This window comes from Lipophrys pholis (assembly GCF_963383615.2).
Source record: "Lipophrys pholis genome assembly, chromosome: 21".
In the NCBI taxonomy this organism is placed as follows: Eukaryota; Metazoa; Chordata; class Actinopteri; order Blenniiformes; family Blenniidae; genus Lipophrys; species Lipophrys pholis.
The window spans coordinates 23,188,199-23,207,943 of NC_137649.1; the positions used below are offsets into that span (position 1 = coordinate 23,188,199).

Sequence of the window (19,745 nt, forward strand, 5' to 3'; positions counted from 1 at the left end):
TTTCAAAAAACAAGCACATTCAGCTTAATTTGCTGTGTTTGTGTTTTGATCACTGCACTTTTTCATTTGGAGACATAGCCGCTGGCTTGCTTAGTGTCACTGCTAAAGTGTGGTTTTTAAATTGTGGTTATCTATAGATAAACATGCTGTCATTTTAGGGTCCTGCTCATGATTAATTTTTTTGCTGTATGTGGGCCGTGATGTAAAATGAGTGTGACACCGGTGTCCCAAAAGACCCAGAGTTTGGAGAAACCAGGCAGTTTTCAGCAAAAACATTCAAAATGTTCAATATAATTTTATTCTGCTTATAATTGATATTATTTTGTCCAAACGTGACCATTTTGACAGCATAAATACATTTAAAATGTTTTGAAAACAAACAAATCTATATATTAATGCATAAAAAATTATTAAAAATAAATTAATTAATGGAAAACAAGAGATTGTTGAAGCATCACGTTGGCTTCCGCTACCTTTTGGTGAAAGGTTATATGATGATCATATATATATGATCTTTCCTGCAAAGATCATGTAGATAGATAGATAGATAGATAGATAGATAGATAGATAGATAGATAGATAGATAGATAGATAGATAGATAGATAGAATTAGATATATAGATATATAGATACATTTGCGCCAGATTATTACAGATAAGATAACATAAGATGAGCTAAGATACGATACGCCTTTATTTATCTCACCTTGGAGAAATACACAGTGTTGCCAGTACACACACAAATACACACATACTTGACAGAAAAAAAAATAATACATATACAAACTATGCAAACCTCAGTGTGAAAATACACAGATCTCGTGCACAGTAATGTGAATGACAGTGTTGATATTTCAAGTCTGCTTTTGTTTTGGGCTTCAGCTGCTGATAAACACCAGCAGCAAACTCAACGTGCGTACGCAAAGTGCAGCAAACCGCAGCGACAAACGCGCGTTGTAGTTTTTATCCTCCGCGCGCGCCCGGCCGGGCATACGAGGCGCCCACCAAAAACAAACTGCATTACCCAGCATGCCCCGCGCGCCAATTAGAAACGTCAACGAGCCAGTGAACATTAAGCGGAGCAGACCAAAATCCCAAACAAGGAAATGGTGGGGGAATAAAACGAGCAGATTATTTAATTAATGCATGTAATAATTAATATTTTATTTTATTGTAAATTAAGACGTATTTATGGGTTGAAATGGATTACGACTTCAAAACAAAGCTGGCGGCCGAGAGGGAGAGAGTAGAAGATCTGTTCGAATATGAAGGTTGCAAAGTGGGTCGAGGCACCTACGGGCACGTTTATAAAGCTAAGCGCAAAGACGGGTAAGAGACCGCGAACGTCGCGTGAATGCTGACATGCGAGTGAGTGCGGGATGCTTGGTGGGCGCGCGCGGCTCGGTTTGGTGTCGGTACGGGGGTGGGGGGTTGGGAAGCCGTGTCCCAGTGTTTTTGTTTTCATGTAAGGCACTCACTCACTCATCAGCCCCCCCCCCTACACACACGCACGCACACACACTTCTAACCCTGCACCCCCCCCCCCCCCCCCCCCCCAGACCGGAGCCGCCGTTTGTGTCGGGGGTCTCGGTATAAGCGGGTCCGGACTTCCAGGGTCTTCAGGACGGAGCTGCAGCTCACTGAACTTTCACAAGCACCTTCAATTGTTCTCCTTTTCCCTCCATGACCTGTCAGTCATTGACAGAGTAGGAACTCCGTGAGCACCGGGACAGGAGCGGGTCAGTTCTCACGGTTCTGTCCCAGGATGTCTACAGTCCGTCACTCAAACTGCAGGAAGTCCATGTACCGTCACGCCGTGTCAGGAAACCCCCAGACCAGGGCGGCAAAATACACCAAGGCTGCGTCCTACAGCAGGAACTTTCCCTTAGTACCGCGTACCCTCGCAGGAACCTTCCCAGATTGTCAGAAACCATCACAAGAACCTTCTCAGATTATGAAGAACTATCACAGGAACTGTTTTCGTTTTATCAAGAACCCTCCCAGATTATCAGGAACCTTCTCGGATTATCAGGAACCATCACCGGAACCTTTTTAGTTTTATCAAGAACTATCCCAGATCCTCAGGATCCTTCCCAGATTAACAGGAACATTTTCAGATTAACAGTAACCTTCTCAGATTATCAGGAACCATCACCGGAATCTCCCTAGATTATCAGGTACCTTCACAGATTTTCAAGACCATTCCCAGAATATCAGGAACTTTTCCAGAGTACCATGAACCATCACAGGAAACTTTCCTTATTATGAGGAACCATCACAGGAACCTTTCCCTGATAATCAGGAATCATCACATGGAATTTTCTAGCGTATCATGAACCTTCTCAGATTATCAGGAACCTCCCCAGAGTACCATGAAGCATCACGGAGAACAATTCAGGAATACCAGGAACCATCGCAGGAACCTTTCCTTATTTCCTCAGCTGCGGGTTAAAACTTTAAAGGTTCCTGAGCATATGACATGCTTGACTTACATATTACATACGAAGGTGGTTTGATCATAATAGAAAATTAAAAATAATAGAATATAAGAATAAAAGATGATAGAAAGAAAACTAAAGGAAGAAGAAATAAATAAAATAACCATATATACATCCTGAAAAAAATCATTAATAACATTAATGATTGACGACAGAGTAAGAGGAGTAATGAAGGGAGAGAAAGAAAAGAAAAACAGTGTATAGACGTTAATTATTCATACGAAGGTGGACGGAGGTTTGATCCACGTTTCCCACAGCGAAACACGACTTATCCCAGGTAATCAATACGTGTCTGCTGAACGTGATCGGCTCACATTTCACTTATAATCCCCTTCCCATGCACCAAATGTCACACACACACACACACACACACACACACACACACACACACACACACACACACACACACACACACACACAAGGGCAAAAAGACAAGGTCCGGGGCAGTTTTCCTTTCTGTCCGTTTCCGTTGAATCTTTCACATTCGAGACGAGAGACGCGTAAATGTTTGCGTAAAGTCCTCCCGGTGTTTTTTCGTCATCTTGCATCATGTTGTGTTTCTCTCCTCAGGAAAGATGAGAAGGAGTATGCACTGAAACAAATAGAAGGCACTGGGATATCGATGTCCGCCTGCAGAGAAATCGCCGTGAGTTGCTCTTCATTTCTTTCCGCCCGCGCGCACCACTTCCTCACATCGTTCAAATTCACAAAGCTTTATCGACATCGTGCTGGAGGTTTCCATGAAGGGGCTGCACAATACATCTGAAATGAGATCAACATGCACAATATGCATTTACACAAAAGAGTAAAGACGAATGATGTTTCCATTGAAATATTAACGCTCTGCATGTGAACATATCTGACCAATCACACGAGTCCACGGATATAATATTCAGGCAGCATGTAGGCGGAGTCAGAAAATGTTTTAGGTTTAATGAACAACCACATGGAGCAACACTTTGAATATTAACCTGCACCAACCACATGGAGCAACGTTAACCTGCAGCAACCACATGGAGCAACGTTAACCTGCAGCAACCACATGGAGCAACGTTAACCTGCAGCAACCACATGGAGCAACTTTAACCTGCAGCAACCACATGGAGCAACGTTCACCTGCAGCAACCACATGGAGCAACGTTAACCTGCAGCAACCACATGGAGCAACTTTAACCTGCACCAACCACATGAAGCAACTTTAACCTGCACCAACCACATGGAGCAACTTTAACCTGCACCAACCACATGAAGCAACTTTAACCTGCAGCAACCACATGGAGCAACTTTAACCTGCAGCAACCACATGGAGCAACATTCACCTGCAGCAACCACATGGAGCAATGTTAACCTGCAGCAACCACATCTAGCAACTTTAACCTGCACCAACCACATGAAGCAACTTTAACCTGCACCAAACACATGGAGCAACTATGACCTGCACCAACCTCATGATGCAACACTTTAACCTGCACCAACCACATGGAGCAACTTTAACCTGCACCAACCACATGAAGCAACTTTAACCGGCACCAATCGCAAGAAGCAACTTTAACCTGCAGCAACCACATGGAGCAACTTTAACCTGCACCAACCACATGAAGCAACTTTAACCTGCACCAACCACATGGAGCAACTATGACCTGCACCAACCTCATGAAGCAACTTTAACCGGCACCAATCGCAAGAAGCAACTTTAACCTGCACCAACCACATGAAGCAACTTTAACCGGCACCAATCGCAAGAAGCAACTTTAACCTGCACCAACCACATGAAGCAACTTTAACCAGCACCAACCACATGAAGCAACTTTAACCTGCAGCAACCACATGGAGCAACGTTCACCTGCAGCAACCACATGGAGCAACGTTAACCTGCAGCAACCACATCTAGCAACTTTAACCTGCACCAACCACATGAAGCAACTTTAACCTGCACCAAACACATGGAGCAACTATGACCTGCACCAACCTCATGATGCAACACTTTAACCTGCACCAACCACATGGAGCAACTTTAACCTGCACCAACCACATGAAGCAACTTTAACCGGCACCAATCGCAAGAAGCAACTTTAACCTGCAGCAACCACATGGAGCAACGTTCACCTGCAGCAACCACATGGAGCAACGTTAACCTGCAGCAACCACATGGAGCAACTTTAACCTGCACCAACCACATGAAGCAACTTTAACCTGCACCAACCACATGGAGCAACTTTAACCTGCACCAACCACATGAAGCAACTTTAACCTGCAGCAACCACATGGAGCAACTTTAACCTGCAGCAACCACATGGAGCAACATTCACCTGCAGCAACCACATGGAGCAATGTTAACCTGCAGCAACCACATCTAGCAACTTTAACCTGCACCAACCACATGAAGCAACTTTAACCTGCACCAAACACATGGAGCAACTATGACCTGCACCAACCTCATGATGCAACACTTTAACCTGCACCAACCACATGGAGCAACTTTAACCTGCACCAACCACATGAAGCAACTTTAACCGGCACCAATCGCAAGAAGCAACTTTAACCTGCAGCAACCACATGGAGCAACTTTAACCTGCACCAACCACATGAAGCAACTTTAACCTGCACCAACCACATGGAGCAACTATGACCTGCACCAACCTCATGAAGCAACTTTAACCGGCACCAATCGCAAGAAGCAACTTTAACCTGCACCAACCACATGAAGCAACTTTAACCGGCACCAATCGCAAGAAGCAACTTTAACCTGCACCAACCACATGAAGCAACTTTAACCAGCACCAACCACATGAAGCAACTTTAACCTGCAGCAACCACATGGAGCAACGTTCACCTGCAGCAACCACATGGAGCAACGTTAACCTGCAGCAACCACATCTAGCAACTTTAACCTGCACCAACCACATGAAGCAACTTTAACCTGCACCAAACACATGGAGCAACTATGACCTGCACCAACCTCATGATGCAACACTTTAACCTGCACCAACCACATGGAGCAACTTTAACCTGCACCAACCACATGAAGCAACTTTAACCGGCACCAATCGCAAGAAGCAACTTTAACCTGCAGCAACCACATGGAGCAACTTTAACCTGCACCAACCACATGAAGCAACTTTAACCTGCACCAACCACATGGAGCAACTATGACCTGCACCAACCTCATGAAGCAACTTTAACCGGCACCAATCGCAAGAAGCAACTTTAACCTGCACCAACCACATGAAGCAACTTTAACCGGCACCAATCGCAAGAAGCAACTTTAACCTGCACCAACCACATGAAGCAACTTTAACCGGCACCAATCGCAAGAAGCAACTTTAACCTGCACCAATCGCAAGAAGCAACTTTAACCTGCACCAACCACATGAAGCAACTTTAACCTGCAGCAACCACATGAATCAACTTTAACCTGCACCAACCACATGAAGCAACTTTAACCGGCACCAATCGCAAGAAGCAACTTTAACCTGCACCAACCACATGAAGCAACTTTAACCTGCACCAACCACATGAAGCAACTTTAACCGGCACCAATCGCAAGAAGCAACTTTAACCGGCACCAATCGCAAGAAGCAACTTTAACCTGCAGCAACCACATGAATCAACTTTAACCTGCACCAACCACATGAATCAACTTTAACCTGCACCAACCACATGAAGCAACTTTAACCGGCACCAAACACATAAAGCAACTTTAACCTGCAGCAACCACATGAATCAACTTTAACCTGCACCAATCGCAAGAAGCAACTTTAACCTGCACCAACCACATGAAGCAACTTTAACCTGCACCAACCACATGAAGCAACTTTAACCTGCACCAACCACACTGATATCTGCTAGCAGCGAGCTGCTATCGCTAGCTGCTATCGCTAGCTGCTCAGGCTAGTTGGAGTCCAGAGACGAAATGAGCTCAAAGAAATTCATCACTTCACTCACTGAAGCTTTAAATGCTCCAGGAAGTTCCTGGAAGATGTTGAGTGTGAATACACGCTGCGGGGACAATGCTAAATGCTAAATGCTGCACAAACGACCGAACCTGTAGACACGGGATAACTTTTATTGCGTTCCCTGCTGATGAATTGAGTCTTATTAATGTCTGTGTACAAAATGGACTGATTTACAAATGTCCCTGTTCATGTGGTATATAACCTTTCACACAGTGAGCAGCCCACGCTCCTCCGGTATGGCAGGCTTGTGGTGGGGGTGGGTGTCAGCATGCCACTCGTCCTGCAGATAGAAGAAGAATGTGGGCCTTGTGACAGGTTGCTGCACTCTTATGCAAGTTTTCGGGGGGGGGGGACACACAACTGAATTGAAAAGCCACTGTCACTGACGTTGTGCAAACACCTTCCAACAATAAAGAGTAAACTCACACTGCGGCAGAAGGCATGCTGTGATGTAACGCCTCATGTTTTGAGTACAGAACGCCACAAGGATGTGAGCGCTGCAGTTTTCAGATTGTCTTCTTGGTGTGAGCGCACTAAATGCCATTGGTTGTCAACACGGAGCAGTTCTAGGTTTACACGTACACACACGTTCCAACGCAAACGTCTCCAAACGGTTTAAACCCGCGGAAGCGAAAACATTCGTGTGAAACTAAAGGAGTCACGGAGGGACGTAAGCTGGGACCCCCTGAGTTGTACTCTGGACTCAGAACCATGGAGTTTGCATGTTCTCCCTGTCCGGGTATCGATATGTTAGTTAATACGTTGAGTCTGAATACACGATGCAGGGACAATGCTAAATGCTAAATGCTAACCAGCCCCCCCCCCAGAGTGCTGCAGGGAGCAAAGAGCCTCCCACTTCAAGACTGTGATTAAGGGTTTTAAAAATATCTTAATACACACTGTATGTTTCAGGACAATGTTTTGAATACTGCAATATAAAATGTGATGTATTTCGACCGTTTTCAGACAATTTGACTTTTCTTAGACTAGTCGACTCATCATCATACGAATATTTGTTGAAGATTGTGTGTGCGTGTGCGTATGTGTGGTATCACATTGCTTGTTCCTTTGCGTCTCCTGTAGTCCTGATAAGAGTCAAACATGGAGTCACAACATCAGGGAATTAAAGGTCTCATATTATGCAAAATTTGTATTCTAAAGAATCCCCATAGCCTGGGTACGAAGCGACAGAAGTGAATAAAGTCGGTCATCTCCTTCACTTGCTTGCTCTACTTTATTTAGTGAATGTGTGCTCATACAGGAGAATCAGAGATTTTCCCTTCATGATGTCATGCAGGGAAATACCCACTACCTCTGGTTGTGGATACTCACTTTGACCCTCCGACATATCGATAAAAACTTGCCAAGATTATTGATATACTAATAAAGTATGAATAAACAGTTGCCCATACAGTTAGCAGGATAGCGTTAGCTACCTGGTAATTCACATTAGTGTGTTGCTTATAATAAATCAACCGTAAACATTAGCAATTTGTACCGTAAAGCCATGTGTTCTCCAGGGTTGCCAGATCTGATTTAACTTTTTTCCAGCTAAAACACAATGTAAAACTTGGCAACCCCAAAAATAAAACTAACTCAAATCTCAACCTCTGGAGAAATTCATGTTAAAACCATAAAACTATTGTTTGCGTAATAAAGAACATGTCATAAGGACACCTCTCCAGGAACCCCAATTGGATGGAAACCCGCCCAATCTGGCAACGCTGATCTTCTCCCAGAGGAATGTGAACGGACACAGCTCATTGTACAGAAACAGAAACGGCCTGTTCTCAGTAGGGTCACTAGAGGGACTTTTACACTGAAATTCAGAATCAAGGCTGGATTTTGGGAAATACACTTTTTAAACACTGTGAGATTGTTGAAAATCATATAATATGGCTCCACACAGAAATCATTTGGTGTGCTTTGTCATTGTGTGACGATTAATGAGTCCGGGCCTGGGATTGTGTGTGCAATGTGTTCACACTGTATTGTTGGCCTCCACCTCCAGCACCGTGTTGTGTTACAGTTGAAGAGGGGGAATATGTGGTTACGGCGAGAATGCAAATTTGCTCCGCCTTTCAAGCTTCGAGAGAACAATTGTCCCTTTTATGAAGCCTCTCATGATTTCAAAATCAGCCTGGTTTTTATATCCGCTCGCCCGGGGAGCTAAAAATAATACGAGATGTTTTTCGTTAGGACGTTGGAAAGCATTCCTCCCTAGAATTATCCCATCACACTCCCAACTCGCTCCAAGGGGACAAAGGCAGGGAAACACTGCGTTTTCACAACATGTGATAAAATCAAACTTATCTTGACTGTGTGACGCAGCAGGAGGCACGAAGACTTTATTCCTTGAGAGGAAACACAAAGTGTGAAGATTCAAGATGTAAGAAGGGAGACGGACTTTGGTTCCACGCTCTAACACCCTCCATGTTATCTAACCCTAACCCTAACCCTCAGGAAGGCGTAGAATGAAATATGATTGAAAGCTTTTTATTGTCCGAACTGGATTTCCTCTTTCAACAGGACAAGATTAGGATTTTCCTCCTGTTGTTGCCTTTATTGGAACCTGACATGAGTTTCCAACAACTAGTCCTCGTAACAATACTTTTCTTATTTTGAATTCGTACGGGGGAATTGTTTTTTAGTTGTGAGCGCCATCTTTCTCTCCATATTTTCTCAAGATGCTCTCCCCCCTCTTACTCATCTCTCTCTCTCTCTCTCCCTCTCTCTCTCTAGATTTATCCTGCTTTTGCTCTACATTCACTTTTCCAGAAAGCCTCAATATATCACATTTTTGTCTCAAACCTTGTGAGCTTTCCTCGATGATTGTTTCCTGCTTCTTCTTCTTCTTCTTGTGGGTTTAATGGCAGTTTGCATCCATAAAGTTGCATTATCGCCGTCTGCTGGTTCTACCTATCTACATTGTTTCCCACCGCTCTCGTCATCCCTGATGACTGTTTCCCCTTCTTCTTCCTCTTCACCTGGCCTCAACGGCAGTTGGCAACCGTGAAGACGCACTACCGCCATCTCCTGGTTCCAGCTTGTCTATATCATTCCCACCGCTCAGAGAAAGAAAGAAAGAAAGAAAGAAAGAAAAAAAGACTTGACTTGAAAAACCCCTTATTCAAAAAATCAATAATTTACATGTTTATCCTCCTCACAAAAGAGAACAATAGTATGTAGACAAACACAGTGTGGAACCACAAACAGGTCACCCACTGTAATCAGCTATAAAGTCAACACAAGATCACATACAATATTAAAAGTTCACGATAAGACAGTCCCCCTCACCAAGGGAGCACAGGACCTGCCTGATTCCCCACACAGAAATAAAACCAGTCACATTCTTTGTGAGTTTATAAAAACTGTGTTCCACTCTCAGGCGAGCTGTGATAAGACCTTTAAAAACATGCAGAGGATCAGTAAAACCGTCACCTGAAACCTGGTTCCTCCTGCTTCGCCAAATGCCAAGTTTTGCACATGCAAAGATAAAATTCAATAAGACCAATGTTGCCTTTTTTTGTTTTGTGTACTTGGGACCAAAAATAAAAAGGGGGACAGAAAAAACCTCTCCCAGAGCCTCCAGCAGCCTTCGTAGAAGCCTGTAAGAAAGAAAGAAAGTCAGGATTGTTCTAGATGGGTGTGAGTCTGAGTGAAGACCCATTCATTTTAAGAAATTCTCACCACTGTCAGAGATCTGCTGATATTGATTCTTTTGAAGCAGCTCGGTTTATTTTTTATGGCAGGACTAAAAATAAGTGGACGCTCGCTGATTTGAAGATCTCTACAAGATGTTTATTCAGTGTCTCGCCAGGCTTTGTCTTAAGAGTTGTGTTTGATCCGTTTCAGAACGTAGAGTACTTTATTGGCAAGATAATAATTACTAAAGTCTCGCAGTTCTAAGCCACCTTGGTCCTTGGCGTTCTCTAGAGTTTTTAACCTGATAAGAGATGGTTTGTTTTTTCATGCCAATTAGTAGAATTTGAGTGATTTTGTTGGGATCATTTGAGAAAAACTTAATACATTTTGGGCAGGACCATTAATTTGATTGTTATGAAAAACAGAGTTCATAGACAAGACAACCAGCTTGTTCCAGTTTGTAGAATATTCTGAAATTGAAGAAAATCTGTCTATTAACTCTGTTGCTTCTGGAAGAGAAGTCCTACGTTTTGGAGGAAGAGTAACACATCGTCTGCGTACAGGGGTGTTTTGTCATTCACATTTGCTCTTCGTATTCCTTTTATGTTGTTCTTCTGTCTGATGACAGATAAATAATCAATTAATATTGCAAAGGGAGAGGGAAAGAGTGGACACAGCTGCCTGGTGCGTCTTTGAATCTTGGAGAAGTCTGATCATTTGTTTTAATGTCGCTGCCGGTGGAGAGCAGTCCGGGCGAGTTGTTTTGGATGAAGAACTCGGTGTTTTATTCATAAAGAGGGGCTCGTAACACTCGTCCATGAAGGCCTTCTGGTCAGAGGTTTTGTGAGTAATGTTACGCTCCGTGTTAGTAATCAGGCCTACTCAAGCTTTTTTGAGTTTACGACACAGTCGTGTGTTTGCACCAAATCCAATGCACCAGCTCAAGAAAGGGGAGAGGACTGTTGCGGATTTTCTTTCAGCTGGTATCCCACGTGAATTCTACCGGTAGTTTTCCAAAACGGTGGGAGTCGTGAAGAGGTGCCACATGGTCAGGTCAGGAAATGATTGAAAAGTGACTCTGTGTGGTCTTGTTACTCTGTGTTGCTCCTATTCTTCATTGAGCGATGAATCCACCTGGAGCAAACAGAGCAGATTTTTTATTTTTTTTGGCTCGAACGAGAAATCTATCCCGATCTGCTGTATATAGTCGCTTACTGGAGATCACTTAGTGTGTAGGACGAACGTACCTGACACTCACTATCGAGTGTCTCTTTGTCGCTCTGGGCACTGGCACATGTTTTCTTCTTATCTGGCCGTCACTTCTGGTTGTTTCGTTTGTCAGAAAAAGACACAAGCTAAAGTGAACACTTTGTTCTACTATCAGTGTGGATCTCGTTATTCTTCTTCATCAAACATAAAAAGCAATCAGAGCCAGGACCTACTGTTACATTTACAATAACGCGTTGATCCAGATTTTTAACTTATCGGACCAAACTCTGTTTTGTTTGATTTGAGATCTTGATATAGCCTCTCAATGTTCTAATCGCGTCGTCCGTGTTCCCATACATCATGAAGTTGGTAATGAATTGCTCCTGTGACTGATGGACAGTCTGTTGTTGAAGCAGCTGGTGTTTGGTTGTGATTTACTGTTTAATGAAGAGACAGGACGGGAGTACCTCTGCTTGGTGAAAACTTGTCTGAGAGAAACTGACTTTAAACTTTACACCCTTCACTCCAGTGTAAATGGAACATTTGCTTGTCTCTCACCAGAAATGGGTCTTGTCTTAAAAAAAAAAAAGAAAAATCTCAGACTTGCCCTGCAGAACAAAGGAGTCTTTGTGCTTCCCAAACTGCCACTTCGCAGACTGTGCAGCGCGGCAACTGGCAGGCCACGAGCAGAGGGGCTTCCAGGGGCAGGACAGGCTGGCTTGGCTCCGGAGCTCCTGGTTAGGTATGCATGTTGAGGGCCTGTTATGTTAAATCCAGCTTACTTCTATGTATATATCATGACCTTTATGACCAAATGAGCCGATTTTACACCAGAAAAAAATTGTCGGGAGCCACAAAATATGCAAATTAACCGAAATTAAGATAAAAAAAAATCAAAGAAAATAAAACAAAAATCAGCTTCACATACAAACGTCCTGTCATGGATTTTCCCTCTTTGGCATTTGAGCTGTTCCACATGTTTGAGCTGTTTGAGCTATAATACCAATTTAATTTTTTATTTTTTGTTTCTTTATACATGTTTCAGTTTTCTTTTTTGTTCTGTGTTGCAGCAATGTGATTTCTTAGAATAAAACTTTCTCTGATTACCGGGACCCATCACAGGAACTTTATGCATTTGGACCACAGGAACCAGGGTGTAAATTTAGTTTGGCTGTGTTTGTTTTTTGTTTTTTTTGTTTTTTTCTCTCCAGCAAATGTTCCCTGGTGGTTTGCGGGTTTGGTCTTGTGTTAATTTCAGCCCTTCATGGTGTCGGTCCACTCTGGATGGAAGCAATGTGTCTCCGCGTATGCAGATAATGGCGTAGTAATCGGCAGGAAATGAGCTGTAAAGTTCTAAAGCCGAACTTGTACTGCGTCAATACGATGCTTACGGCAGTTTGTGGCCTTGACGCCACAAATTACCAACCATTGTCACTGTTTATCTCCTCACACATACTATTGACTGTAACTGTAGTACTACTTCACAAAAGTTGTAGTCTATGTGTTCAGATGTTTAGAATTCTTACTACATTAGCAGTGTTATTATTATTATTATTATTATTATTATTATTATTATTATTATTACTGCCATGGTCATGTAATGAACAGCGAACACACAAAGTGAGTTTTCACCAGCAGACCACAGGAGCGTGTGAACTCCACGAATCAGGTGATTGCAGCTGTTTTGGTTGTAGTCAAAAGATTTAATAGCACATTAGTTTTCTGCTAATCTAAACATTTTATGATCACTACTAAAGACCCCAAAGAAGGCTCAGATCCTCGTGCTTGTGTTCAGTCAGTAACAGCTTATTTACCTCCGACTAATGTTTCTAATACTTCTTTTATGTTTATGCTTTGATTCTTCTTCTACCAGCAACAAAGAGAAAACCAAACTCAAATCTCCCCAACTGACAAGTGATCGAACACACTAAGACATGTAATCGCTTGCATTTTGATAATTGTCTGCGTTTCGTATCCGAATATGTTCAGCTGGAATGTAGAGTGTTTGAAACCTGTGTGACTCGGGAGGGTGTCCGACTCTTTATGGCTCCAACATCGAATCATATTCAAACTGTCCAGTCAAAAACACCGGGGACGGTTTGGTCTGCTTAAAGGGGTCATATTACGCAAAATCCACTTCCTAAAGGTTCTCCAGCAGTACTAATCGTCCCCATACCTGGACTGATGTCCCAGAAGTGAAGACAGTCTGTCCTCTCTCTCCCTGGCTTGTTTCAGGTTTTAAAAAGTGTGTTGCTCCAACCAGCCAATCAGAAATCAAACCCTATATAGTGTCATCGGGGGTTTAGCCAATCCCAATCAAGGTAGACTCCTCCCTTTGACTCCTCCCACAATTAGGCAGCTCTGCTCTGGCACATGGCACCACGAGAGGAAGTACTTCCTCTTCTTCTCAAGATGGGCAGGTGTGGGCGGAGCCAGTCCAGCTCACACAGACACAGCAGATTCTGAATGTAGCTCCTATGATCCAATATTCAAATGGAGGAAAATCAAGGAGGAGCTAGAAACTTTGAATAAAGCATTTTTGGACCAACGGGACCATGTGAAAGTATTGGAAAGCTGGATGATATGACTCCTTTAAAAACTTGGTTTTTAGGCTTCTCCATTACGTGTTAGTTGATCACGTTGATCTCCATGAGGTGCCTCTCTCATCCGCTTTGTGTGGGACATTTCTTTTGCATTTTTTGGGGGATTTTTTCAGAAGAGGTTGGCCGTTAACGTCCCAAAATCTAATCGATTGGTCCTTGGATGATGACAAATCCTCTCTGAAAGCAATTCATGCAATTCGGGTGAGTAGTTTTTTACATACAGACAAAAACCTTCTCGCCCAACTCTTGTTAGTGAAGGTAATCATGCATGTTTTGGGGTTGTCAAGATAAAACTATGAGAATGGCAAGACCTTGGTGGATTGCCGGTATCAGTACTGGTTTCCAAAGCAAAGGGAAAGTAAGGCGAGAAGCAGTAGTAGATGACCTCAGACAGCTGCTGTGTAACGAATGAACTGTTTCAGTGTGACGGCTTTCCTGTCTTACTCTTCTTCCAAACTCATCCAAGTTACAAGTGTATTTTGTATTGTAGTTACACAACCTGATTTTATGCACATTTAGTGGTCCTGCAGTGGTTAGGGTTAGACTCTTCACACACCTGCTCCTGTTTCACATTGAATCTTGACCTTCGTGAGCTCAAAATGAGGCTTGTTTCCCAGGGGGGGGGGGGGGGGGGGGGTTGTGTTTTTTTTTTTAATCTCCGTGTCTTTTGTTCATTAAAATGTCTCAACCTCATAAATATTCCCTCTTCCTCCTCTCCAGGCCTGCCTCATAAAAGCACAGAAAGGTATTCTGTTGTTGGAATGAGAACTGTGATCATTTCACCCTCGAAGGTCGACACATCAAACAATGAGCCTTCGTCTTGTCCTCCTCCTCCTCCTCCACGAAGACGGCGGCGTGATTTCTGGCCCATTTGGTCCATTCTCGCCGGCCACTGTGTAAACATGGACATATTTTAGTTGTATTTGCAGAGGGTGGAGGTTAAATAGCTGCCCACACATGGTTGCTAGGGGTCAAATGAGTGCCGATGTCTTTCTGTCAGCTAAAGGGTGGGGCGTTCAGTTTATGATTGAGAATTATTTAACGAACCCAAACATGGTAGACGGCACAACATGGAGCGGAGAGCACAATCTTTTGTTCCAATGAAAACACGTATACGGAGTCTGATGTGGTTCTTCAGTGGAGTGAATGGCTCTTCGCATGAACACCAGTCACTAGATTATCTACATGTGGAACTTTTTCCCACAGTACACTCACGTTGCTCTGGCTTCCACCGGATCAGAGATTTCCCCAAGCTTTGGTTGTATTGTTTGGTGTTATTACGCCGGTACTTTGTGATCACAGGTTTACTTACAGGTGGGATAAGTGTAGGTTTCTAAATGTTCCCATCATGAGCAGCCAGCAGCCACAACTGTGGCTGGAAGAGGGGCTTTATGGGACTGTGGGGGTGTGTGGTGTGGTTAGCATTAGCTGGTGGCTACATGTTTAGCATTAGCTGGTGACTACATGTTTAGCATTAGCTGGTGGCCACATGCTTAGCATTAGCTGGTGACTACATGTTTAGCATTAGCTGGTGGCCACATGCTTAGCATTAGCTGGTGACTACATGTTTAGCATTAGCTGATGACTACATGTTTAGCATTAGCTGGTGACTTCATGCTTAGCATTAGCTGGTGGCTACATGTTTAGCATTAGCTGGTGGCTGATTTTGATATCTACTCTGTTCCCATGATTAAATGGAAAAAAACTATGATTAGTATGTAAAGTAGTTGGAGCACAAAGATTTTTCTTTCTCACACTTACACACACACACACACACACACACACACACACACACACACACACACACACACACACACACACACACGCACACACACACCACTCCAACAGTCAATATTGAACTACACACAATTTACCACGTTAAGGTATTAAAAATTAGTGTGTAAACACATTTAAGTCTATTAATAGATTGAAATATGACAAACTAATTACAAAGCTCCTATTAATTAGCTGTTTTTGAGACTATTTGTTTCCTCTATCGGTTTAACAGTGTCGGTCTGACGTTCCTGCAACTTGTACTAAACAAATTGTATAAATCCACCTGTTATCATTCCTGATCCCTCTGTGAATGGTGGGCAAATTGCCTGATTAAGTGTGTGTGTGTGTGTGTGTGTGTGTGTGTGTGTGTGTGTGTGTGTGTGTGTGTGTGTGTGTGTGTGTGTGTGTGTGTGTGTGTGTGTGTGTGTGTGTGTGTGTGTCTGTGCGCGCGTGTGTGTGTGTGTGTGGGTGGTAGTGACGCGGTGCCACAGGGCAGCAGGCCTGCCAGCTCTAAACCCCAGGCTCTCCACCACAATGCCCCCTGGTCGCTGTGGATTTAACTTCACTTCCCCTTCATCTAGCGGCCTGCTGACGCGATCCCCCTCCCGTCGGCCTCCATGCTTGGAGGCGCTGAACAATACCAGCAGACCCTTCTTGTGATTTTTGCCTGATGAAACCAGCTTTTTCATCAGGCCTTCTAGCAGTGTGTCATTATTATTTAGTACTAAGTTATAATCTGCAAAAAGACATGAATGTGTGGATGTCCGACACATGGACACGGTCTCCACTGACAGTACATCTATAGACAATTGTAAGTAGACTCATAGAAATATGGAAGTAGACACATAGGCATATGTAAGAAGACTCATAGCTATATATAAGTCCACACATAGATCAGTGTAGGTAGACACAGACATATTTATGTAGACACATTGCGATGTATGAGTAGACACATAAGACATATGTATGTAGACTCATAGTTATATATAAGTAGAAATATAGATGCACTGTATGTAAGTAGAAACATAGAGTTGTATTAGTAGATACACATTATTGCTGCTGTCTATAGAAGTTGACGTCAGTGTGGCTGCCATCTTGGATGAGGACCATCTTCCCCTCCAATACATTCACTCCTGTTGAAGAATGAGGTCTTTACACAGCTAAAGTGATTAGAAGTCACTAAGTTTACAGCTTATGTCCACCTGGTTTTGTTTGTTACCAATGACAGACATGCAATTATGATTTAAAGGGGACATATCATGCTAAATCCACTTTTTTAGCCCTTAAATGCATTTTGTTGTATATTTAGAGTGTTTAGAAGTACAGAAAAGTTCAAAGTAGTCTCTTCAGGTGCTCCGTTGATATCTTTATATTCTGTTTTGGTCATATTTTGCGATCGGTATCGATTTTTCTATTCTCTATTACGTTTTTTGAACAATGACGTCACAGTATTCTCAGCGGAACTGCCAAATTAGGACATCGACACTTCGAGCAATCCGCCATTTTTGTTTCTCGCTGCGATTTTGTAATCCAACCGAAGTTACGAGAGGATAAGTCGAAATGTTCGGTTGTTGGATGTAGTAACCCACAAGCTTCGTTACACCGTCTCCCAGCATCAGAACCTTTTCGAAGTGCCTGGTTGAGTTTTATTTTTCACAGAAATGTACCCACATCTGTGGGTAAGGTCATTTTTGTGTGCGCGAAGCACTTTAAGGACGACTGCTTCAGCAACCTCCGCCAGTATGAAGAAGGATTTGCCGAAAGACTTCGTCTGATTGAGCGGTCAGTTCCTTCTATCTATGGAGACGACGAACAGAGCACTTCGGTAAGCTGTATATAACGCTAAAAAGTGTGATGATAAGACGTCCCTGTCATTGTTTTGTTAGCATTAGCAGTTGCACCGTCTTCATATGTTAGCGCTGTGTGCTCGTTTTAGATTATAATGTAACTTCTGTGTTAAAAAGTCGTTGTAATACAGGCAGTATTGTAGTAGTGGGCATGGATGGAGAAGTTAGTGTAAATATAGTAACACACCATTGCGTTACATCCATATGAAGACGTTGTTCAGCAGCTGCATCATCGTCATTTTCATCTCGCTCCGCCGGGTCCGACTCTGGCTCCAACATGTATGGCTGGATGGACAAATCTTCCGTTGTTGACATTTTGTAAATAATGTGTGAATATAAAGTTTCTGCGCCGCTAGATAATTGTATCTGTTCTATCAAACTACAAAGATGGCCGAACAGGGTGACGTTGAACCGAGTATCACCTCTGCAACCTGGAGAGGAGGCGGGGTATGAAGTGTCTCATTTGCATTTGAAGAGACCGCCCCAAAACGAGTTGCTCTCAGAAGCACATCAGAAAAGGGGTTGAAAAGGGGCCTGTGGAGCTCTAATAATGAGGAATTCAGACCCAAGCATTGCAGTTCCGCGTTGTATAGACCACAACTGTATGATTTATATGTAAAAAGGAAGGATTTAAAAGCATGATATGTCTCCTTTAAGATGTTTCTGTACTTTAAAATGTGTAGTTTCACACTAAAATACTACCTTAAGACAGTATTGGTATGCGTTATGTGAGCTATTCAGGCCTCAGTATTACTCTTTACCAATAACCTTTCACAACCTCTGGGTGTTGTGTGTGAGAGTGTCACATAGAAACAGTTTATTAGTTGGACAGCAGCTCTGCTCACTCTCATCTTCCTCATATATAAATATATATTATCGCACATTTAGAAACCAGTGTTCTTCTGTTAGCTGTGTCACTTTCAAAGCAAGGAACTCCACACTGAAACTGGAGGGCTGGTAGATGGACTCTGTAATAGGAACAGTACCAGTCCGGGTAAGGAAGCAGCTCTACCGTGTAACTCATTTGTGTCAGTGGATTCTCTGAAATGTGAGCCGCTGACCTGCTTTTTAAAGCCAGGAGGTATTTACTCAGCTTTACTTCCTCTGGAGTGTGAGAGAGAGAGAAAGAGAGAGAGAGAGAGAGAGAGGGAGAGAGAGAGAGAGGGAGAAACACGCTCGCCTGCAACTTTCACCCACTTTGAATTCAATTCATGTCCATTTATTTTATGTAGCGTAAAATACAACTCAGTCAATTCAAGGCACTTTTACAGAGGAAAAACAAACAATTCCACATGAGTCAGCAGAGGAGGCAGTGGGAAGAAAAACTTCCCTGTAACAGGAACAGAACCGGGCTTAGAGGGGGAGACTTTCTGCTGTTCTGGTAGGGGTGAGGAGCTGGAAGGAGATAGAGGTAGAGACGTAGAGGTAGAGAGCGGTAGAAGTAGAGGTGGCGAGAGAGAGAGGTAGAGACAGAGAGGCAGCGGTGGAGAGAGATAGAAGTAGCGGTAGAGAGAGGTAGAGGTGGAGAGAGATAGAAGTAGTGGTAGAGAGAGGTAGAGGTGGAGAGAGATAGAAGTAGTGGTAGAGAGAGGTAGAGGTGGAGAGAGATAGAAGTAGCGGTAGAGAGAGGTATAGGTGGAGAGAGAGAAAGGTAGAGACAGAGAGGCAGCGGTGGAGAGGTAGAAGTAGACGTAGAGAGAGAAAGAAGTAGAGGTGGACAGAGAGAGGGAGAGGTAGAGATGTAGTGTTAGAGAGGTAGACATGGAGACAGAGGTAGAGGTGGAAAGAGCGAGGAAGAGGTGATAAGAGAGATGGAGAGGTAGAGTTGCAGAGTTAGAGAGAGGTAGAGGTGGAGAGAGAGAGGTAGAGATTTAGCGGGAGAGGTAGAGGTAGAGAGAGAGAGAGGTAGAGAGAGCACAGATTACAGGAAAGAGACCAACGTTAGTGACACGTAATCGTGAAAACATGATGAGTGAGAAAGGAAAGAAGCTGTAGTTCCTCCATCAGTCTAAACCTACAGCAGCTTCACTAGAAAATGGTCCAGGATGTCCTGAACCAGCCCAAACTGTGAGCTTTATTAAAGTTATTCTACCTGAAGAAATCTTTAAAATATACCAGTATATATATACTATTCTATATACTGTACTAATTTTCCCATAAAAGGCGTCACTTTTGCACAGAGAACAAACCAATTGATGAAAACAAGCCCATC

General features: G+C 43.3%; 1 protein-coding gene across 4 annotated transcripts in view; it reads left to right on the forward strand.

Annotated features, from left to right (window-relative positions):
• Positions 1-1,096: 1,096 nt before the first annotated feature.
• Positions 1,097-19,745, forward strand: part of cdk19 (cyclin dependent kinase 19) — a 39,359-nt gene continuing 20,710 nt past the window's right edge. For all 4 annotated transcript variants that reach the window (XM_080490123.1, XM_080490125.1, XM_080490124.1 and 1 more), the window contains exons 1-2: positions 1,097-1,328; positions 3,068-3,143. In XM_080490123.1, coding sequence (XP_080346249.1) covers positions 1,201-1,328; positions 3,068-3,143 — 204 coding nt within the window. In that variant the 5' untranslated portion in view covers positions 1,097-1,200. The remainder of the gene's footprint in view (positions 1,329-3,067; positions 3,144-19,745) is intronic.